This window comes from Phocoena sinus, chromosome 17, assembly GCF_008692025.1.
Source record: "Phocoena sinus isolate mPhoSin1 chromosome 17, mPhoSin1.pri, whole genome shotgun sequence".
Classification (NCBI taxonomy): Eukaryota; Metazoa; Chordata; class Mammalia; order Artiodactyla; family Phocoenidae; genus Phocoena; species Phocoena sinus.
This window is the reverse complement of record NC_045779.1, coordinates 72,249,528-72,272,663: the sequence shown is the minus strand read 5'-3', so window position 1 is coordinate 72,272,663 and position 23,136 is coordinate 72,249,528. Positions and strand designations below refer to the sequence as shown.

The 23,136-nt window shown below is 49.0% G+C and overlaps 1 protein-coding gene across 8 annotated transcripts in view; it reads left to right on the top strand.

The window, feature by feature from the left end:
• The window catches only part of ZFAT (zinc finger and AT-hook domain containing), a 188,946-nt gene that overhangs the window by 29,871 nt on the left and 135,939 nt on the right, over nt 1–23,136 (top strand). For all 8 annotated transcript variants that reach the window (XR_004346469.1, XM_032610134.1, XM_032610135.1 and 5 more), the window contains exons 2-3: nt 3,007–3,183; nt 16,729–16,980. Coding sequence is in view for 7 of the 8 variants with exons in the window: in XM_032610134.1 (XP_032466025.1) it covers nt 3,007–3,183; nt 16,729–16,980 (429 nt within the window). In the remaining variant the exon portion in view is untranslated. The remainder of the gene's footprint in view (nt 1–3,006; nt 3,184–16,728; nt 16,981–23,136) is intronic.

Genomic DNA, 23,136 nt, shown 5'->3' with positions numbered 1-23,136 from the left:
CTGGGAGAGATTTCCCTTTCTCTTCTTTGTTCTCACAGCTCCTGGGGCTCAGCTTTGGATTTGGCCCCGCCTCTGCGTGTAGGTCGCCAGAGGGCGTCTGTTCTTTGCTCCGACAGGACGGGGTTAAAGGAGCAGCTGACTTGGGGGCTCTGGGTCACTCAGGCCGGGGAGTGGGGGGAGGGACGGGCACGGAGTGCGGGTCGGGGTTGCGGCGGCAGAGGCCGGCGTGACGTTGTACCCGCCTGAGGGGCGCCGTGCCTTCTCCCAGGGAAGTTGTTCCTGGATCCCAGGACCCGGGCAGTGGCGGGCTGCACAGGCTCCCCGGAAGCGGGGTGTGGAGAGTGACCTGTGCTCGCACACAGGCTTCCTGGTGGCGGCAGCAGCGGCCTTAGCCTCTCATGCCCATCTCTGGAGTCCGCGCTTTTAGCCGCGGCTCGCGCCCATCTCTGGAGCTCCTTTAAGCAGCGCTCTGAATCCCCTCTCCTCGCGCACCAGGAAACAAAGAGGCAAGAAAAAGTCTCTTGCCTCTTCGGCAGGTCCAGACTTTTCCCTGGACTCCCTCCCGGCCAGCCGTGGCGCACTAACCCCTGCAGGCTGTGTTCACGCCGCCAGCCCCAGTCCTCTCCTTCGCTCCGACCGAAGCCCGAGCCTCAGCTCCCAGCCCCGCCCGCCCCGGCGGGGGAGCAGACAAGCCTCTCGGGCTGGTGAGTGCCGGTCGACCCTGAGCCTCTGTGCGGGAATCTCTCTGCTTTGCCCTCCGCACCCTGTTGCTGTGCTCTTCTCCGCGGCTCCGAAGCTACACCCCCTCCGCCACCCGCAGTCTCCGCCCGCGGAGGGGCTTCCTAGTGTGTGGAAACTTTTCCTCCTTCACAGCTCCCTCCCACTGATGCAGGTGCCGTGCTTATTCTTTTGTCTCTGTTTTTTCTTTTTTCTTTTGCCCTACCCAGGTACGTGGGGAGTTTCTTGCCTTTTGGGAGGTCTGAGGTCTTCTGCCAGTGTTCAGTAGGTGTTCTGTAGGAGTTGTTCCATGTGTAGATGTATTTCTGGTGTATCTGTGGGGAGGAAGGTGATCTCCGCCTCTTACTTTTCCGCCATCTTCCTGGAAGCCCCCCTCTTCTGAATAACTAGGCTTTAAAATGCTTAGGCCCTGGATTCTACTTCAGCAAGTTTCTGCCTAAAACTGAAGTAGATTTAGGCCCTACCTGGCTTCTGAATAACTAGGCTTTAAAATGCTTAGGCCCTGAATTGTACCTCTGCCACTTTCTGACTAAAACTGAAGAGAAGCAGAGTTTTGAGAACATGTCATTGAGGCGGTGGGAGAGGCTGGGGTTTGGAGCACATGGGACACAGCATAGCCTTTTTTTTTTTTTTTTTCTTTCCGGTACGCGGGCCTCGCACTGCTGTGGCCTCTCCCGTTGCGGAGCACAGGCTCCGGACGCGCAGGCTCAGCGGCCATGGCTCACGGGCCCAGCCGCTCCGCAGTATGTGGGATCCTCCCGGACCGGGGCACGAACCCGCGTCCCCTGCATTGGCAGGCGGACTCTCAACCACTTTGCCACCAGGGAAGCCCCGGCGTTGCCCTTTGTCCTGTGCCTTCCCGGTTGAGGGCCAGCCGAGCAGTCTTCCAGGTGTAGGCGCTCGGGGTGCGTTGTCTTTAGAAAGTGTGAAAGCATCAGCAGCGTTTCTGTGCTGGTCTGCTTTCTCTCACGTCCACGAGCTGCTGGAACGTGTTCGACATTCTGCCTGCCCCGGGGTGAACCACGCCGCATTCAGCTCCCTTCTGTGCCGCTGCTGGGCCCTCTCTCCTCCCGGCAGGAGCGGCAGGTGGGCGGCTGCTCCAGGAGGCTCTGGCACCGTCTTCTGGCCGCTTCAGTGAAATGGGAAGCCAGTCGGCAGCTGGCTGTGAGCACAGGGCCGAGGAGGGAGGAAGAGGCGCGATAGACTTGTTCGCCATTGGCAGAGTCGGTGGCCTCGACGCCTTGCACGAGGCCGTGTTAACAGTCCCCGTGAGGCTGGCGGTGGTTTGTGTCGGGAGCCCGGCAGCGTGGGGTGGATTTTCAGCGGTTACTGCGGCCGGGCGAGAGCACTGAGTAGGTGGAGGCTTGCACTGAATCAGGGCGTGGCTTACTGAGCCTCCTGGGTTCCCGCTGCAGAGGAGACTTGTTACCTGCATGTCCTGTTCAGTGTTGCAACCAAGAGATCATTACTGCCTCTCCGAGTTCATCCAGCTTTACAGCATTTAGGGTCTGGAGTTAGAAATTGAACCTTCAAAGCCATCATACCAATTCTTCCTTTCAGTGTAAATGTGGGAAAACAATCTAGCTTTTGTTATTGGATCCTAAATTTAATATTCCTATATGTGCCTGTAATTATTTTATTGGACTCAAAAATGAGTTGCTTTCCCCATATGTCTTCCTGCCTAGTATAATGGGATGAACCATAATGGACTGTTAATAAATATTTGTGAACGGTGGTAATGCTTTAGATAGGAATTAAAGGGCTTAAGCAAGCAACAGCTTCCCATTCTCCTTGTTCTTAGTTCCTGTGCCCGCCAGTGAAAGGTGCTTGGCTCTTAAGAAGTGTTTTGATCATTTTTTCCTTGCACCTAATTTGAGTGAGTCTCACTAGAATACTTCATTGTTGTCAGTGTGGTGCATTCATTTGAAGGTTGCATTAATTTTCAAGTTCCATATTCATTTCTTACTTTGCTATGTGAATCCTGAATCTAGGCTCTTGAGTGGATTAGGGTAACAGGGAGGTCCATATTAGACCCGGTCCAGAAGGACTGAGGTTTTGGAATACTGAAGAAAGAATTTTCTGGCAACCGGGGCCACCTGAAGTTAGACGTGAGCTGCCTGGCCGTGCGGCGTCCACCAGAGGGACACACCTGTTGGTGCCTGGCGATTGCTCAGAAGAGCAACCTTCAGTATTTTTCTTTGGCATTTGGATGTAGTCACTGTTTTGGTGAAGATAAAATAACATATTTTGCTTTTTTTTTCCTTACAGAAAACCCAGCCATCTTCATGTGTAAATGTTGTAACCTCTTCTCACCAAGTCAGTCGGAACTCCTCTCCCACGTTTCTGAGAAGCACGCAGAAGAGGGGGTTAATGTGGATGAGATCGTCATTCCCCTGAGGCCTCTGAGTACCCCTGAACCCACCAACCCAGGCAAAACCGGAGATGGTAAGGGGGCTGGGGTGCTGGGCGAGGGCGGCACGCCCACGGTGTGCCTGAGGGCGATGACGATGCTTATTTGCTGTCAAATACTTTGATTCTCAGTTTCTGTCTGGTGGGCATAGGGTCTCATAAAAATCCAACCGGAAGTCACAATAATTTCCATTTGTAGATCTGCTCAAGTAAGATTGTGTGTTTGAATTCCCTGTACCCAGGCTCTGTAGGTGCTTCTCCAATGCCTGGTTGGTAGATGGAGGGATGAATGAGTGAACGAATGAATGAGTAAATGAAAGGAGTTGACACCATCAGCCAGGTAAAAAGCACGAGCTTATTGTCAGACAAGCGTGTTTAACCCAGCGCCAGCACCTGCTACTGCATTACCTGAAGCGAATGATGTTACTCCTCTGAGCCTCACTTTGCTCATCTGAAAGGTGAAGACCAATCTGCCTGTCGCAAGGGGGTCTGTGAGGCTGAAGCCAAAGATATGGTGACAGCACCAAGGACGATGCCTGGAACAAAGAAGTGAAAGGGAAGCTGTCACGATAACATACGTCATGAATGAATAAGGATACGTAATCTTCAGAACAGCATGGCTCATATGTACCTGCGACAGGGATTCCCATCGCAGAGCTTTGATTCGCAGAATCCTTCAGGTTCACAGTCAGTGTCAGAAGTGAGACACATCTTGTTTGCAGTGTCCAGACACTTTCTACTGAATGGCATCAGATGCAGCAGGTGGATGGATTAGAGAAACCATCCAGGCACTGTAATTAGGTCCCCGCAGATGAAGAAAATATATAGTATAGGAGGAGCAGCTGAAAACCAGAGTCAGAAAAAGTCCCCACAAAACTATTTTCATACGATGAGAGGTGATGGCCAGTCTCCTGTGCAGAAGCTCGGTCTGCGGCAGTAAACGTCCGGCCGCAGGATTCGTTAGTCACACTGATAGTCCAGTTGCTCTTTCTTGGGGATATTTAGACTGGCATTTCTGAAGAGGCTGGCTTACTGATCACCTGCCTAACACCGTTAACAAGGAGAGACTCCAGACACAAAATGTTCTGTTTGAGTCCCTCTGGCCGTTCCCAGGGTACTCAGAGAAACATGCCTGCCAGAAGATTGAGTTGTTGAGAAGTTAGGAGAAATTCTACTTGTTACTGTTAGTGGCATAAGGTGAAAACTCTCCATTCCCGACATCTCGGCGCTCACGGGAGTTTCCTCCATCTCCTGGCTGCTCCTCCAGTTGTTGGGCTGCACCCTGCAGGCCTACAAGGCCTGTGCTTGGCCAGCTTCAAGGCCGAAGAAAGAGCCCGGAGTCAGCAACAGAGGCATCAGGGGTTTAACGGGTGGGGGAGCTTACAGGTCTGAAGCAAAGTCCGGGAGGGACACCCCACCGTGTGCGGGGCGTGGAGGGCAGGACATGGGGCAGTCTTTGCTCCCGGGGGAAGGGGAGGTTACCAGGTACAGGGGAATTGATGTCAGCTGGGCTCATTAGTTACCAGGGAAACCAGTCGAGGGGCACGCCCCTCACCACCCCTTTGACAAGCTATCACTAGCTGGGGCCTAGGGCAACATGGAGGAAAGGCAGTCATGTGAGTAGGGTGTAGGTGAAGCAGACCCTGACCGGGCAGGGGATGGACAGAACAAAAGAACAGCCATCTGAGGGGCCTGGCCACACCCTCCGCCCTGCGTACCCTGCACGACCCTTACAGTCTTGGTCCGCTCATCTTCCTTGATATCCCTGGGGTCAGGTATGTAGGGGACACTGCAACCAGACACCACAGTACAATACGGCCAAAGTATCATGAGTAAGATGCCTAGAACTGTATGCTCAGAGCAGTCATTTGCCACGATGTGGGCAAATTCTGGAGCCAAGTGCGTACAAGGTCAATGGAGAGGGAGTCAATGGCAGCAGTGCCCTGTCCAGTTATAAGGAAGGTAAGGCCATGTCTGGTTTTCACAAACCCAGAGCCACCCCATGGGGAGGGGAAGGCCTGGCTTTAAGGGGAACATTTTGGTGGCCTAGCCAGGAGTCAGCAGTCACAGTACAGGTCTGCCACCCCGTGTTATGTTGGGTGCAGTTAGGGGTGGACCCATTAGGTCTTTCTAAACAAAAAGCAGTTAATCCCACTAGTTGGACTTGTGTGTCCAGAAGCCAGCCTATTCCACTCCACCCAGCATAGCCCAGGGGGGCTCATAGGCAGTCAGTTGTACAGAAACGTTTACCGACGGGGGTCCTTCTGATGTATTGGCACGTGGGACCAGAAGAGGTGAGTCATCTTCCCCCATGGTCGGTAGTCCCCACATAGTCGCGTTAGCCAGGTCGATTTTTCATAGAAGCCTGGGGGAGGGCGGCAGCGGTATCTCGCTGGACACTCAGCAACTAGACTCATTTCCTTCGCTTAGGCTAGGGACGCAACGTAAGACAACTAACAGGCACGACACAGGGGAGAGCATGACAATTAAGCACAATACGAGCAGTAACCACATCTGAGATACAGTTCAGAAAACTCTCCAGTAATAGGAGAACGTGTCTAAAATCGTATATACAATGGCCACCTAGTTTTACCTTGGATGTCTGAACCGTTTTGGCTTTCAAACTCATCCCCTTCCTCAATGGCCAAAGCAGAGGTACAGTGCCTGTCTGAAAGGCCAAAAGACAGGCTGCTCTGGTCCGTAAAGTAAGTTAAACCATGTATAAGCTGGAATGACTTCCCCATACTGCAGTATGTGTAGATTTTTCCATCATTTCCCCTTTTGATTGCACATCTTCCAGTAGAAAGCACTGATGATCAAAACACTTGTCCGGAGATGCTGGGGTGCTTTCTCCTACCCCAGGTTCAGATCATGTGGGTGCTAGGCCTCCTTTATATTCACCTAGTCATTCACATTGGGGGAAAACTAATCAGATCTCGTGAACAGGCTCAGGTAGGTTAATGGAGGAAACGCTTTATAGGTTATACATTTTATCACTTATACCCAATTGTCACACAAGCATTGTACATGTGCTTTTAGTGGCAGACTTAAAGCAAGCAGTGTCATACTTCATGAGTGATTATACTCTGTGACAGTTTCACTAGATCATTTTCTTTCAATCCAGAACATCAGGGCAAAAGTATGGCTAACACAATAACTTTCATAAATACAGACCTCAATTAACAGAACTAGAATTTAACATCCACTGAAACATAATATTGTTCTCTCTAAAATTACCCTCATCCCCACCAAACTCAGCCAATCAAAATTAATTTGTTGGCAATATAAGTCTGGTCAGTTGACCACATAGGCTCCTCCAAACTGGCTGAGGGGGAACTCCTCAGGAGTCTCAGACTGAATTACCAAAAGGCCTCTCAGGGCCAGGAAAACAGTGCCAAAGGCCTGCCATCAGGTTCTGCCTCGATGGACTTCTCGGTCCCTAAAACATTGAGATTCCTGCACATGCCAGGAGACTGTCTTTCCCATTCATCTGATAAGGCTGCTCAGAACCCTAGAGTTCCCAGTTTCTGGAGGGACCAGGCAGAGAGATAAGACAAATGTTTCAATTCTACCCACAGGTGTAATTTACCCAGTCGCTATAAGTCATAACCAACTTGAGGGGAAGGGTTTTCCTCTATCTGGAAAACAGATCAAACCAGGAACATTCCAGACAAAACCCATAAAAATTATAACCATATAGACCAGTTCACTCAGTAACCAATCTTTCTGTTAACTTTTTTTTTTTTTAAACATCTTTATTGGGGTATAATTGCTTTACAATGGTGTGTTAGTTTCTGCTTTATAACAAAGTGAATCAGCTATACATATACATATGTTCCCATATGTCTTCCCTCTTGTGTCTCCCTCCCTCCCACTCTTTCTTTTAACTTTTAATGAAGCCATCAGGTTTTCCATTAGGATTCTTTAATTTCTTACCCAGTTCAGCAGTATATTCTAAAGTTTATCAGAGACCTGTCCTTGTCAAAATGTCCTTAACTGTGAATCTTCTTGAAGATGAAGCACTTTTGCAAAAGCATCAGAGTAAAACAATAACTGTCTATAAAAGATGAGAGACTTAAAAAGTCGTGGTTAAACACCTGATTACAATGTAATCGATAAACTTGGTTACAATAACTAGAATTATGACTGATTATAATTTTATCCCTTGAAAACCATAACCTCTGGCAAAAACCAAGAAGCAAGTCATTCTGCATTTCCTGATTGGAAAATTTAATGCTTTAGTCTTCCTCTCCTAAGCAGGCACAGGTAGATAAGCTTAGACCCACCCAGCAATTAATGTTCTAATATTTTATCCTATTTGAAATGACCCATGAATTTTCTTCTTTTAACTTAGTTTCCAAGTTACCGAAATCTGGAGAGACTTATTTTAGATAGACATACCCAAAACATAATTATTTCTATAGAGTTTACCTAGAGGCTCTTTTTTCTCCTTTACTCTTAGAGATCACAAAAGATTAAAGTTCCCGGGAGCCTAGGTAGATCATTTACTTCTCAAAGGCACAAGAGAAATACCAGTTCCTTCTAGAGAGCTAGCTTAACCAATTACAAAAGGCTCACTTAGATACAATAGCAGAGCCATTAGAGGGCACTGTTCTCCAGATCTCTCGGCAGCCCTCACTCAGCATGGACAGCCACCCTGGGATTTCCCCGCAACTTTGGGGCCCACGTGTTAGTGGACAGCCGCCCCGAGATTACGCCCGCAGCTTTCGGGCCCCGCATGCTAGTGGATGGCCTCCGCAGCTTTCCGTTCCCGACATCTTGGCGCTCACGGGAGTTTCCTCCATCTCCTGGCTGCTCCTCCAGTTGTTGGGCTGCACCCTGCAGGCCTACAAGGCCTGTGCTTGGCCAGCTTCAAGGCCGAAGAAAGAGCCCGGAGTCAGCAACAGAGGCATCAGGGGTTTAACGGGTGGGGGAGCTTACAGGTCTGAAGCAAAGTCCGGGAGGGACACCCCACCGTGTGCGGGGCATGGAGGGCAGGACATGTTGGTAGCCCTCGTCCCCGGGGGGAAGGGGAGATTACCAGTTACAGGGAAATTGATGTCAGCTGGGCTCATTAGTTACCAGGGAAACCAGTCGAGAGGCATGCCCCTCACTGCCCCTTCGGTAAGCTGTCACTAGCTGGGGCCTGGGTCAAGTACACAGGAAGGTCAGTCGAGTGAGTAGGGTGGAGGTGAAGCAGCCCTGGTCAGGCAGGGGATGGACAGAGAGCAAGAGTACAGCCATCTTGAGTGGCCTGACCATGCGGTGCTCTTGTGGTGCTCTTGGTATGATCAGGTTCTTACCTTTGAACTTCTTTTAAAAGTTATTTTCCTTTATTAACTAATTTACTTTTCACTTAAATTCTTCCTGAATACATTTTCTTTGGGTGTGTGTGTGCGTGTATATACTGGAAGATTAGTTGCCTGTGTAATTTAATTTTAAACAGTATTTCTTAAGACTTTAATTAGACTTAGACTGTTAATATGAGAAAATTTCTTCGAAAGTCTTCCATTAAGAACCCCAAGTCCTTCCTTTCCTCTTTGTCCAAGTCTATAAAGTTTGAGACTTACAGAATCTTAGTTTCTCTCTAATGATTTCCATTCAGGTTTAACCTTCACAGTTCATTTCAAGTTGAGAGATGCTTGAAATGGTTTAATTAAACCTTTAACTGAGTAGTAATTGATTTATTATTTTGGCCTCCCTTTATAACATGAAGGTTCCTAAATCCTCTGGTTTATTTTATAGCCTTTTAATCTGTTTTGCTCGTGTTGGCAAAGGTCTGCAGAAGAGCCTTTTATTTTTCTCCCTTCTTGCTAATCAAATCTCTGGCTCTGGTCCAAGAAAAAAATTCCCTAATGGACCAAGTTCATTCTCCCTCTTGTATGTATGTATGAGTGTGTAAAAGAGAATGTGTGCATGTGTGTCTGTGAGTGTGTGATGGGTGAGTGTGTGCACACACTTGTTCATCCTGATGGAGGCGGGGACACTGGGCTTACCTGAGTAGGAATTTACGTGGGTCTGCTGAGAGCCAGGTTTTGGTTCTTCCGTCATCTTCCCCTTTCATACCTTTAATAGGAACTCTTCGTTTCTCCTTTTTCTCTCTCCCTTCTCTCCCCTTCCCCTTCCCTCCTTCTTAATTTATTCCTTAAGTGCACCTGCTGTATGCCTGGGTGCTGTGCTAGGTGCTGGGAGTACAGAGCAGGCCCAGGCACTGTCCTGCTGGTGCTGCCTCCTGGCTGGTGGGTGGCATTTGGACAAAGAGGCGGTTTCAGTGCAGTGGGGAAGGTGCTCCTCTGGGATTAGGTTTGGGCTGCTAAAGAGGGGGGACACGTGGTCTAGTTGGAGGGTGAAAGGAGGCTTCCCAGGGGAGGTTGGCATCTAAGTTTAAACCTCTGTGTTGTCTCTTCTGGGCACTTACCACGAATAAAGTCACTCTGAGTGTGGAGGCATCTTGGACTCGCTGTCCCAGGAGCCTGTGAGCCCTGAGCCCTCTCATCTGCTCTGGCAGGCAGCCTGGGGGCAGCGGGCTCCGATGGACTCAGGTTTCAGTGCTGGGGCTTTCATGGGATGCTGCGGCTGCGCTGGCGCACCTGCTGCTTTTCTGGGGATTACAAAAAGGTGCCTCCATCCTGGGCTGATGAGTTAGCAATGGGTGTTCTTTCTGGGTGAACGAGGATAGAGTGTGCTCAGGGCTGACGCAGGCAGTGCAGGGCGCTCCGCCTGCTGGTGGAGCCTGACCTGGGACAGGGACAGGGATGGGGACAGGCCCCCCCCGCCCTCTGTGGCCCTCACGCAGGGGTCAGCCTGCACCACAGCCATGGAGGGGCTGCTGGTGGCTTAGGCAAGTGGCTTTTGTTATCTGTTAAAGGGGGATAAGATATTAGCCTTTTTAAAAACGGATTCTGAGACAAATGCATGTTAGTACCTAACATCTTAGAACCTGGTGTGTGCACGGTGCCCTTCTAGCCCTCCCACCCCCTGTGTATCCATCGGCTGTTCAGGTCGGGAGTTGGGTCACACTGAAGCTTGTGACTGGGTGAACTATCATCGTTTTCCCGCAGAACTCAGAGTAGAGGTCAAAATGTGCTATTTCTGTGCTCTGATATTAACCTAACTGGCGTGGATGTGAGGTTCACGGACTGAGGCAAACAGATCTGGGTTCAAATCCTAGCTTGGCTACTTCTGGGTCTTGGGGCAGACTGATTCATTTTCTTTTTTTTTTTTTCTCAGTTTTTTTAGAATAATTAATTTATTTTTGGCTGCATTAGGTCTTCGTTGCTGCGCGCGGGCTTTCTCTAGTTGCGGCGAGCGGGGCTACTCTTTGTGGCGGTGCACGGGCTTCTCATTGCGGTGGCTTCTCTTGTTGCAGAGCATGGGCTCTAGGTGCGCGGGCTCAGTCGTTGTGGCACGTGGCTCAGTAGTCGTGGCTCACGGGCTCTAGAGCACAGGCTCAGTAGTTGTGGCACATGGGCTTAGTTGCTCCACGGCATGTGGGATCTTCCTGGACCAGGGCTGGAACCCACGTCCCCTGCCTTGGCAGGCGGACTCTTAACCACTGCACCACCAGGGAAGCCCTGATTAATTTTCTTAAGCCTCAGTGTCCTCTGTAGAATGGGAAATCCTCAGGGATTTGCTGGGCAATGCACGTGAAGGGCTTAGCATGTGCCTGAGATGTATGTGCCTAGTGATTATTAATTGTTGCTGTTATTTATGTGGCATTTCCACACGATCACTGCTAAAACCACAGGGAGCAGTCTTGGGGTGCCCTCTGCCTCCCTGGAGCCTTGCATTGTAGGGCAGGCTGCAGCCTGTCCTGTAGAGGGGTGCTGTGTCCCTGAAAACCTAAATGCCCCTAAAAGCCCCACGGTCCCTTGTTTCTGACATCATTCACTGTCCCTCTGTTGCTGCCTGGGCTCCTGGGAGCTAAATGTCGGGGAAGCTGACTGTCGGGGCCTGGCAGCGTTAGTGGTTCAGGATATTCCTAACTTCTCGAGTTGGTGTGGCTGGAGGCTGAGCTGCAAAGCGGGAGTTGGAAGGCTGGCTTTATCCTTGGTCTTAGGCAGAGTGGAATTTATACACCTTTAATTCTATATTGGCTTTCTCGGTGTGTGAGATGTTTTAAAACGAAGAAATCGAGGAAAAAGTGCCTTAATGAACAAGCATGGGTGTACGTCGAGGAATCACACGATCTAACAGTGGACGGACTGGGAAGGTAATAGTGTCTTCAGAGAGACAGTCCAAGTCAGAATACTCACGCCTGTAGCCATAATAATAAGCAGTCGCCATGTATCGATCACCTTCTAAGTGCCGTGCTCAGCATTTTAATGGACTGCTTTTTATTAACAGTGACTGTATAGAATAAAGGCAGTTTTGTGTTTATTTTTCATGTTAGAAACTGAGGCTGGCGGGGATTTGCACTTAGGCCCACCTGACTCCCAGCTGCTGTTCTCTGCAGTGCACCTCTTGGCTCCACTACCATGTCCAGAACTGACCCAAGGGCCACAAGACTCAGCAGAAAGATCTGGGCGGTGAAGAAGGAACCCAGATCCTGGGTCTGCCAGCTCAGTGGAAGGTCCTGGAAAATGTGCCAAGTCCCTTCAACCTTTGGGTCGGTCCTTCATTTCTTTTCCTATTGAGGAGTTAGATTTGCTGCATCCATCTCTGAAGGTTTTTATGAGGATAAAATGTGGTAATAGCTGCGAAAGTGCCTCACAAACTTGAGTGATGTACAAATAAAGGGCTTTTACGTTATTAGATTTTTTTTTTTTTTTTTTTTTTATAAATTTATTTATTTATTTTTGCAGTGTTGGGTCGTCGTTTCTGTGCGAGGGCTTTCTCTAGTTGCGGCGAGCCGGGGTCCACTCTTCATCGCGGTGCGCGGTGCGCAGGCCTTCACTGTCTCGGCCTCTCTTGTTGCGGAGCACAGGCTCCAGACGCGCAGGCTCAGTAGTTGTGGCTCACGGGCCCAGTTGCTCCGCGGCATGTGGGATCTTCCCAGACCGGGGCTCGAACCCGTGTTCCCTGCATTGGCAGGCAGGTTCTCAACCACGAGCGCCACCAGGGAAGCCCCGTTATTAGATTTTTGATAATGTTGAGGTTTCTTTCATAATGCTCATGTCATCTTTTGGGCTGATTCTTTCCGTCCCTTGCTAGGTCAGGTCTTGGATCTACAAGGATAATTTTCTGCCTGTGAGGAAGTTGTCCCCAGTAATGGATTTGGGACGGGGTCAAGATGCACTGTGGCTTGCCCCTTTCTTCCTGTTGGAAACTTGGGGCCTAGGAAATGCCTTGTTTTCGAAATGCATCTTTTCCTATTAAGCGGCTGATCAACGTGTATTTCTGTATTAAGTATCTGCTACGTCTCCAGCTCTGCCCGAGATCCTGTGGGACCTCAGGGTGTATGATGGAAGGTGGGGGGAGAGCAACACAGTCAGGAAATGGTGTGGGTGAGCTTGCACACGTGTGTGCCTTACACGCAACTGCGGGGCCAGCCAGGGTCGGCCGAGCTGCCTCACAGAGGAGGTACTGAGACGTGAACTGGGCCTGGAGTTAGGGTTCTGATTGGGGTGCAGGAGGGCGCGCAGCACAGGGAAGCAAAAAAGAGGCAGGTGTTCCCTCTGCATATTTAGGGAGGCCTAGAAACACTGCCCTGAGTGGTTGAGAGCGAGCGGGCACGCATGCGCGCGTGTGTTTCTGTGTGTGCACGCGTGCGCACATGTGTAGGGTGAACTGTGCGATAAAGGGCCTGGAAAACCAGGTCTCAGAGTCGTGGGGCAAAGTCTTCAAGAACGATGGGAAGTTCTAGAGCAAGAGAGTGGCAGTGAGACAGGGGGTGGAGGCTGAGAGAGACCAGAGCAGAAAGCTGGACTCTGAGATGCCGTGCAGGGGTCTAGGTGAGCGGAGACGGGGTGTACGGGCAGGTGTCTTCAGGACAAAATCCACAGAGTTCAGTGATGCCTGAGTAGAGGAATTCAGGGAGCAGGAACAGGAAGTGAAATTTCCTCCATTCAGACGCCATTAAAATGTGTCGAGTTAGAGGCGACAGGATTTTCCTCGCCCAGTTTTGCCTTCTCCGCTCTTCTGTACCATGGGGGTAGTTGACAGCAGCGACTCGTTTTCGGTGCTTAAATGATTCCAAGTGCATTTATGAATGTTTCATTTTTAGCTAACTAATTGGTCTTGAGGATCTGGATTATGGATGCAGTAAGATGTAAGATTAGTTTTGTCACCGTCGTGTTAGAGGTTTTCCAGAGCTTTCAGGGCTGATTTTACGTTTCTTCCTTGACGGCAGATTGCACCCTGCTTGTTGGGGTGCAGTCACCACGATTTACGGGGTGCCCACTGGGTGGGACACCGGGTCACATGCTGGGGCATAAAAAGCCATCGGGACGGGACTCAGTCTTCAGGGGGGTCCTGCCTGTGGGGAGACACACGCATGACTCTTGGGTCCGGCTGGCCGTGCTGCACTCCCGCTGTGCGGGAAGAGGGGTCGCACCCGTGGGCACCGTGGCTGCCGCCTGCTCTGGGCGTCCCCGGGGAGAGGGCGCTGGGTACCCTGCTGCCATGAGTGCCGAATCTGAACCTGAGGGGAAGGGCACGGTTTCTGCAAGACTTTGACGTCTGCCCAGGATTGCTGACGCCAGCCACAAATTTGAGGGTTCCCAGGGCCACCCACGCTTCTGCAGCTAGGTACGAGCTTGAGGCACCCAAAGGACTCCCTCAGGTTGGATAATTTTCTAGAACGACTCACAGAACTCAGGAAAGCACTGTACTTGTGATGACAGTTCTAAACAAAAAGGGTACAGGTCAGAACGAGCCAAAGGGGGAGATGCCTGGGTGAGGTCGGGACCGGGGTGGGTTCCAGACAAGGGGCTTTCGGTCCCCCTCCTCCACCCGTGGTGTCCTGGACGCCACTGCCTTCTTCTGGCTACATTACATGACAGGACTCGAGTATTTCCAACCAGGGACGCTCGCCCGAGCCTTTGGTGTCCAGAGATGTTTGGGGCTCGATGACACACTGCTCACGTGGCTGTCCCCCAGTCTCCAGCTTCTCCTGGGGGTCAGACTAAGACCTCTCTTCTCCAGTTCATCCAGAGGTCGGAACTGACCTGACCTGTTGCAGAGCCCCTGAAACAAGTCACAGCGTTAGTCCTGTGGCTGAAGCCCCTGTGCACATGGGCACTGCTGTCAGGCAGGGCCTTCCAGGGGCCTAGAGCTCACCCCAAGTGGCTGAGGGCAGAGGCCAGACCTCTCTACGGGTAAAGCCCCTTCTTCACTACACAGCTGCATCCTCAGGACATTTCAGAGGAGGACCTTAGTCTGCATGGCGGGGTGCGGAGTCTGGCATCAGGGTTGGGACCACGGTCTCCTACAAACTGTTAAGCGACCCGTTTCTGCAGCTCAGCGGATGGGACACGAGGTGGGCGTTTTGTAGCCTCTTCGCGAACTCTGCCCCTCTATTAACTGCTGCTTCAGTAAGTTGCTGTCGTCAAGAATAATAAGGAGGAGGGTTGTAATGACTTCGAGGTGAAGAGTTTGTCCTCACTGCACCTCCCTTTCCTCACCTCCCCCTCCAGCCTCCCTTCCGCATCGGCTGGGCCTCCTGTCCACACAGCTGACATTCTCCTTGGTAAAATCTCAGTGTGGCCAGAGGGATCCAAGGGGCTTGTGCCCTTGCTCATTTGTTCTGGTCTCTTCGTTTGCTTTCTTGTTGTTTAGTACTTTTATCTCCCCTGTTCCTGACCACCCCCATCCTCGTCTCCGACATGCCCGGTGAGATAGAGCGAAGGCAGTGACTGTGTGTTGGGCTGGGCTGCCCTGGCCACGGAAGGCCCCGGTTCGGAGCTCTAGGTCAAGGGGGAGCCACGCTTGGCACTGCAGCTCAGTGGAAACTCTGCTCTGCAGGGAGCTCCCCGTCTCAGCTCCTCCCCCATGCTGGTGCCTGATCCCTCTGAGCTCTTGGGGACCCCACGTCACAGCAGGCTTCTCTGTCCAGAGCCCTCATTGTCACGCTGCTCTTTCCCTGCAGACTTTGCTCAGGAACCTTCCTGCCCTCCTCGCCCGCCCCATGGCTTTCCTGTCTGATTTGGGAGCACAAGTGACCCACTTAAGGGGTCCTCACGGTGGTAGCAGTGGGCACTGTGGCTGACGTTTCCTGGGCAGAACTGTAGCCTTGGGAAGAGCAGGAGGGACCTTGAACGTGTCATAATTCCGCAGATGACATTCCCTCAAGATGGTGCTAGAAGCTAGGACCCTTCCTCTGCCCTGATGTTCAGATGCAAAGAGGGCTGCTGACATGCCGTGCCTTAGCCAGACAGGTGGCTCTCCAAAGATGGCACGGTGGCCAGGCTGTGCTGGCCCCCTGCTTGGCCTCCTCTGGGTACCCCTCAAGTCACATCACCTAAGACACACCACTCCACCTTCACACAATGGCACGATGCCCCCTGACCCCACTCACCCATCTTAATTCCCACCTTCCCTTGGAGACAAGTGCCTTAACAATGAATGCTAATTAAGAAGAAATACAAGATGAAAAATGATTTGAAACTTACTCTGAAGCAGCTCTGATCATGACATTTAAATCATTTGGTTTCTAGGAAACTTGAAAAATATTGTCTTTAGTCCTATAATTGGTGGCTTTAGATTGTAATTATTTTTTCTCTTTTTCATCAGAACAATTTGCATCTAATAATTATGATGCCTTGAAATAGTCTGAATAGTTGTGTAACTCATTAAGAGCATGAAAAGCCAAGCAGCCTTTGAGAACGCTTTGCGAAGTCCTTAGCAAGTTTCTGAGAACTGGGTTTCAGTGGAAATGGTGGGTCATAAGGAGCCTGGTTTGTGAACTGGGGGCTGATGGTCACAACTTAAAATCCTCCCCGGGACTTCCCTGGCGGTCCAGTGGTTAGGACTCCACACTTCCGCTGCAGGGGGCATAGGTCTGATCCCTGGTCGGGGAGCTAAGATCCCACAGGCTGCTCGGCCAAAACAAAAACAAAAACAGAAACGTCCTCCCCGCCTTACAGAAGAAGCACGTGCAAAGGTTCTGATAACGTGATATTCTTTTTTTTTTTAAATTAATTTATTTTGGCTGTGTTGGGTCTTCGTTTCTGTGCGAGGGCCTTCTCCAGTTGTGGCGAGCGGAGGCCACTCTTCATCGCGGTGCGCAGGCCTCTCACTGTCGCGGCCTCTCTTGTTGCGGAGCACAGGCTCCAGACGCGCAGGCTCAGTAGTTGTGGCTCACGGGCCCAGTTGCTCCGCAGCATGTGGGATCTTCCCAGACCAGGGCTCGAACCCGTGTCCCCCGCGTTGGCAGGCAGATTCTCAACCACTGCGCCACCAGGGAAGCCCTAAAGTGATATTCTTAAGTCACGTTATTACAAAATTGATTATACAATAGCATAGAGGTGCAGAGATATTAGCACTAAAGATTGTTTGTAGCTGTTCATTTCTGGAACTGCTTCAGACTTTCCTCTTTTGATAAAACGTGGAACCAAACATATTTCCACACTTGGAAATCGAGTGCATGCCCTGCACTGTCGCCTCCTGTGACTACATGGTGCCCTCTTGCTTCCTTCATAGAGTTTTCGGTCATGAAGAGGAAGAGAGGCAGGCCAAAGGGGTCCACGAAGAAGGCCAGCCCCGAAGAGGAACTGGCGGAAAACAACGTTATTCCCAGCAGGGACGGCCCGCGGGCCCCCGAGGGAGGGGGCAGCCTGACTCCCAGCAGCCTGGAGTGCAGCAAGTGCTGCCGGAAGTTCTCCAACCCACGCCAGCTGCGGAAGCACATCTGCATCATCGTGCTGAACCTGGGCGAGGAGGAGGGAGGGGCCGGTAAGTGTTGCCCGAGGCGACCGCGTCACTTTCTGACAGCTCACCTGGATGTCACTACTCACACCCATTTTTACGGGTTCACTTGTTACTTGGAAATCGCACATATTTATACATGTCCCACCTCTCTATTTTTGCAATGATTACTGACTGTTACTGTACATCATCTTGGAATCGAGTGTATCATCTGGTAGCTGATGCCCACAGAGCGCAGGTCACGGTGGGTACTTGAGTAGACGCTTGCGGGGGGTGGCAGAGAGGGTCAGACAGTCTCTGTGCTCTTGAGCTTATGTTCGGGGTAAGACAATGGGCTTTTAAAATGCAAAGTGTTACAGGATAATAAATCAGGAGTTGAGAAAGTGTTCTGATGGGAATTCCGGACTGAGCCTGGTGTCGCAGTTTGGGTGGCCTTTGGAGTAAAGGAGGGAGGGTGTCTCAGTGGATGAGTGGGACCATGTGAACAGAAGAGCAGGCACTGGGATGCTCGAGGCCCCTGTGAGTGAGCTTGATGGCCTAGATTGTGGCAGGTATTCTTGAAGAAAGTAAAGAATACCAGGTGCTTCCTCCAGGTAAGTACTTAGCAAGGCTTCAGCTCTGAAGTAACTTCTAAAAGAGGCCAAAGGACATGTGAGTGTGAGTAGGGAACGTCTCCTAGACGGCTTTCTAGGAGGACTGAAACGGCAAGATTGCACCAGAGAGCTGAGGGCCTCTGCTGTCGCGCTGTTGTTGTTCGATTCTTGCACCATTTTTGAAGTTTTCAAACCACGTCTGAGAATTTAGGAAGTTCTTACTGTGTTTTGTACCACGCTAAGCATGCAGTTCTGGTTACGGATTTGGGCTTTGGACTTTGGCTGCCTGGGTTTGAATCCTAGCTCTTAGTACTTACTAACTTCATTCTGCTTTATTTTCCTCATCTGTAAAATGGGAATAAAAACAGCACTAGCTAATATGATTACTCTGAGGATTCAATGAGACGGGACTTCGTGCAGTGCTTAGAACGGTACTTGCCGTTTCAAAAGCACCTCATAAGCCTGACACGTGCACGCTGCTATACTTAACACGGATAACCAGCAAGGACCTACTGTGTAGCACAGGGAGCTCTGCTCAATGTCACGTGGCAGGCTGGATGGGAGGGGAGTTCAGGGGAGAAAGGATACGTGTATATGTATGGTTGAGTCGCTTTGCTGTGAACATGAAACTGTTACAACATTGTTAATCGGCTGTACTCCAATATAAAATAAAAAGTTAAAAAAAAAAACACCCCATAAATGTTAGCTGTTACTGTTACTCATGGCCATATGGACACAGTGCTATTGTGGGCCTTCCTGTCTCATAGATAAGAGCATTCAGACACTAAGACATTAAGCAATTCGTCCGGGGTTCTTTAGCCAGAAAGGGATCTTGGCCTTTGAACCCAGACTGTCTGACTCTGAACCCCAGTCCTTAAGTCCTAGAAACACCTCCCAACAGTGGAGCAAGACCCTTGGTGCGTAAAATCCTAGCACAGATTAGGTGAATTATTGAGGTAAGACATCACCTCATATTTATCAAACATCTAGGTAGGTGGCCAAGGCTCATTGCCAACACCTGTTGCAAGTTGTAGACAACACAAAATGTTGTTCTTTCCTTTAAACTGCTCTCAAGGTGACCACGTGAACTGTTACTAGGCTGCAGGGCCTGATGCAAATACTGGACACGGATTCAAACAAGGTAAGGCAGCGGGCTGGCCGCCGTCCCAAGATAGAGCGTGAGTACTGACCGTGTGAGAGATGGGGCAGGAGCACGGTGGTTTCGGAGGAGGCAGCATCCCGCTTCAGAGCTAATGTCCTTTCGGCAAATACACAGAGTTTTAGCAATAAGGTGGCCGGTGGCGGAAGGGTTAGGAGGCCACGGCCCTGCACCTGAGGCGCTCATCTCCAGGAGATTCGTTCCCTCCGGCCCTGCTCACGCAGTTGCTCCCCTCCTCTCTCCACCCACGTCCCCTGCCCTCTGAGTGTGTCGCACGCGTACACACACGCACCCCGCCCCGGCCCCCACTCTCTTTTGCTCGCACAAATGCTCAGTGGTTGTCTCGTTTTAACCAGAGGGGCCAGATCTAGCCATCAGGGCAGCTCTCCGTGTACTGGCCCGAGTCCTTCTGAGAACCCAAGTCTCTCTGCTCACTCAGGGCTGCCTCGTTGAGAGTCTGTTTTGGTTTTGTGCCTTCACACGGCTGGCTTGTCCTGTCAGTCCCCCTCTGAGAGACTCCTGGGCTTTCTGCACAGTTGTGGTTAGAAATCAGGGATATCCCTCTTCGGCAGCACCGAACATTCTGGCTGTTGATTCCTCCGGGCCTTAGGCCTAGATCTAACTTGGAGGGCGTGTGAGAAGTTCAGCCCGGGCCGTGGATGTTCCCCCAGGCTGTGCTGCCCTCGGGGGTTTCTTCCCAAAATTCGCTTCTGCAGTGTCTCCCCTTCACAGGAAGGTGCAGACTCTTCACCTGGGTATTCACGGCCCTCACTGAAAGGATCTTCCATGGAGCTCTGCGGCGTCACTTTTCCGCGCCATATAGTATTCCGTTGTTCATGCCAACCACGGTACATTTAGTGAAATTTAGGTTATTTCCATATTTTTTGCTGTTATAAATATTGCTCTAATAAACATTCCCTTATGTATATGTATGCGTTTGTGTATGTGTATATATGTGTATGTGTGGATTATTATTTGTTATTTTTGTAGGATAAATTCCTAAAAGTAGAACTACTGGGCCAGAAAGTGTATTACATATAGCCAAATTGCCCCCTAGAAAGCTCACACCAATTTAGATTCCAAAAGTATCCAAGAGTACCAATTGGATATTATCATTATTATTTGTTTTCTTTTTCAATACCTGGAATGATATAAAAAATACTAAGAAGAAAGTAAAAATAATCCAAAATTTCACTGCCTAGGTATAAGGTCTATTACACTGTGTAAAAAAAGTGAAGAAAGATCTTTCTCACTTCTGTGTATGTTCATATACATTTTTTAGAAATGAGGTCATATATAATGTTCTGTGATCTTTTTTCACTCAGTAATGGAGCAGATAAATTTTTCACGTCAGTATTTTTTCTTTAACAAGCTGTTTTGTAGCACAGTCTATGTTGCAGATACTGTTCTCAGTATTTTACAACTATTATCAATAGCTCATTTCATTATCATGGCAACATCATAGGCACTATTATCATTCCCGTTTTATAGACCAGGAAACTGAGGCACAGAGAAGTTCAGGAGTTTGCTAACATCACACAGCCCGTAAGGGATGGAGCTGGACTCTGAATGCACATATTCTGGCTGCAGGGTCTGTGCTTTTGATTGCGATGCTCTGCTTTCTGACTGAAAACAGTCAGTAAATGTAGATTTTTGTCATTTTTAAAGGCCACGCAGCATTTCATTGTGTGCATGGGCCATAAGTTTTCCTTCATTGGTCTCCAGTTGATTGACACTGAATATTGTTTTAAATTTTTCTCCCTGATTAAAAACAAACAAACAAACAAAAAACTACCGGGGTGTACAATTGAGCGTGCATTTTTATTTTATTATTACTATATTTGTACTTGTGTCTTTATTATCTTAGGTAAATACCTAGTAATGTAATTCTCGGGTTAATAGGACATCTTTTAGGTCACATATTTTATGATTCCATGTATATGTAATATTCAGAAGAGATAAATCCATAGAGACAGAAGACTGTTGGTGGTTACCAGGGGCTGGAGGAGAGGGGAGAATGGGGACAAACTGCTTAATGGGTACAGGTTTTATTTTGAATGATAGAAAAGTTCTGGAACTAGATGAAGGTGGGGGTTGCACAGCATTATGAATGTTCTAAATGTCCCTGGATTGTTCACTCTAAAATGGTTAATTTTATGTTATGTGAGTTTTAGCTGAATAAATCGTATGACAACTTTAGTTGATAAAATAACAATAAAACTATTTGAACAAAACAAACAAACAAAAAATAGGGCATCTTGGGCTTCCCTGGTGGCGCAGTGGTTGAGAGTCCGCCTGCCGATGCAGGAGACATGGGTTTGTGCCCCGGTCCGGGAAGATCCCACATGCCGTGGAGCGGCTGGGCCCGTGAGCCATGGCCGCTGAGCCTGCGCGTCCGGAGCCTGTGCTCCGCAACGGTAGAGGCCACAAAAGTGAGAGGCCTGCATACCGCCAAAAAAAAAAAAAAAAAAATAGGGCATCTTTTACATTTTGACACATACGCATGTTGTCAAGCTACCCGGTAGACTGTGTCTATCTGTTATTTTTCCGACATTGGCTGTGTCCTCATATCCGCCTTTACCCTCTTTATCCTGGGTTGTGTCAGTCTTATCCTGTTAATCTCTAGTGTGAACAATTTTCTTTAGTTATTTTAATTTGCCTCTATTTGGTCACTCGTGGACTCTCTCATTGCAGTTATTAGGGGTTTTTGTTTTGTGTGTAATTTAGGGCATTCCTCGCTCACGCCCTTTACTTGTTACACTTTTAGATCACCATATATTCTGAAAATATTTTCCAGTTTTATCATTTTTCTTTTAATTTCATTTGTAGAATTGCTTTGTCTTTTGCGTTTTACTGTAGTTTTAAATATCAGCATTGTCACTACTGTCAAATATTTCTTTTAAATTTCTTGCCCTTTTTATCATAGATTAGAACACTTACCTATACCCCAAAATAATAAACAACCTTCTATATATTCCTCTGTTATTTGTATGGTTTCATTTTTTAATCTATATTTTTGATCCTTCTGGAAATTGTATTTCTGTGAAAGTTGTGAAGTAAGACAGTTATATATATTTGATCAATAACTATGGGCAAAGGAATGATCTTCAAAAGCACAATTTGAGAAAGTAATAAGGGTCTGCTTCCAAGTCTAAGAAACGCTTTAAAAAATAAAGCTTCATATTTTGAAACAATTACTGGAATAATAGGAAGTTGCAAAGATGGTACAGAAAGGTCTCAGTACCCTTTACCCTCTTCCCCCCAGTGGTGACGTCTTACATAACTACAGCACAATGTCACGTTCAGGACCTTGACAGTGAGATACCGTGTGCGTCGTTCATCATTCCTCACACGTGTAGGTTTGTGTTGCCACCGCGGCAGTCGGGAGACAGGACTGTTCGTCACCACAGATGTCTCCCTTGTATTCCCACTTTATAGTCACCCCGCAACCACTGATCGCCAACCCTGTGATTTTGTCATTTCGAGAATGTTACACCAACTGAGTCACACAATATGTGACCTTCTAGGATTGGCTCAGAAAACCCCCTTTTCAAACCAATTTCATAATTTTATAGTTGAGGTCCAGAAGTGATGATTATCCAGAGTCACACAGCTCCTCGGACGTAGGGCTGGGTACCATCCCATGTGTCCCCACTCCTACCCTGTGGCTGGCCCAGCTCTACCACGTTTGTGTCTTAAAACCAGTCTCATTTCTACTTCATGGATGTTGATTTTGTTCATTTCAGTATACCTCTCTCAGCTTTTTCTCTAACCTCATGGGAAATGAAAGTTCCATCCTGTATGGTCCTGATGTTTATGTCCTATTCTGTAATTAATTAGGCAGTCTCTTCAGCAGTGGCAGACAGGCACAGTTCTTTCTAATACGATTATCAGCTTCCTCCAGTGCTAAGCTGTATAGAAAATGGCCTCGTAGTCCATTGATTTGAATGACCTAAGTGCACTTTAATTTAACAGATACCAAATGGAAAGGTAGAAGCTCTGGGTGTTCTTCCCTTTCTGGCCACTGCTGAAGCTTCTAAAATACGCAGAAATGACCTTACGCCCAGCTGCCTCGTGGCTGACATCGCTGTGATGATTGCTCCACGTTCCTTAGTTTGCCAAGCACAATATTACAATTTGGAAAATTCTTGCATAATTGTTTTAATTTATGCTCTGTAAAGAGCAGTTTAGTGACATTTTAAAGAATTGACCTTGACTCTTTTGCTTGTTAAAACAATTAGAAGAAAACAAAATAAGCTTTTTCCCTACACTGAACCATGGCAAGTTAAAATAATACTTTTTTTTTTTTTTTTTTCCCGCGGTACGCGGGCTGCTCACCGTTGTGGCCTCTCCCGTTGCGGAGCACAGGCTCCGGACGCACAGTCTCAGCAGCCATGGCTCAGGGGCCCAGCTGCTCCGCGGCATGTGGGA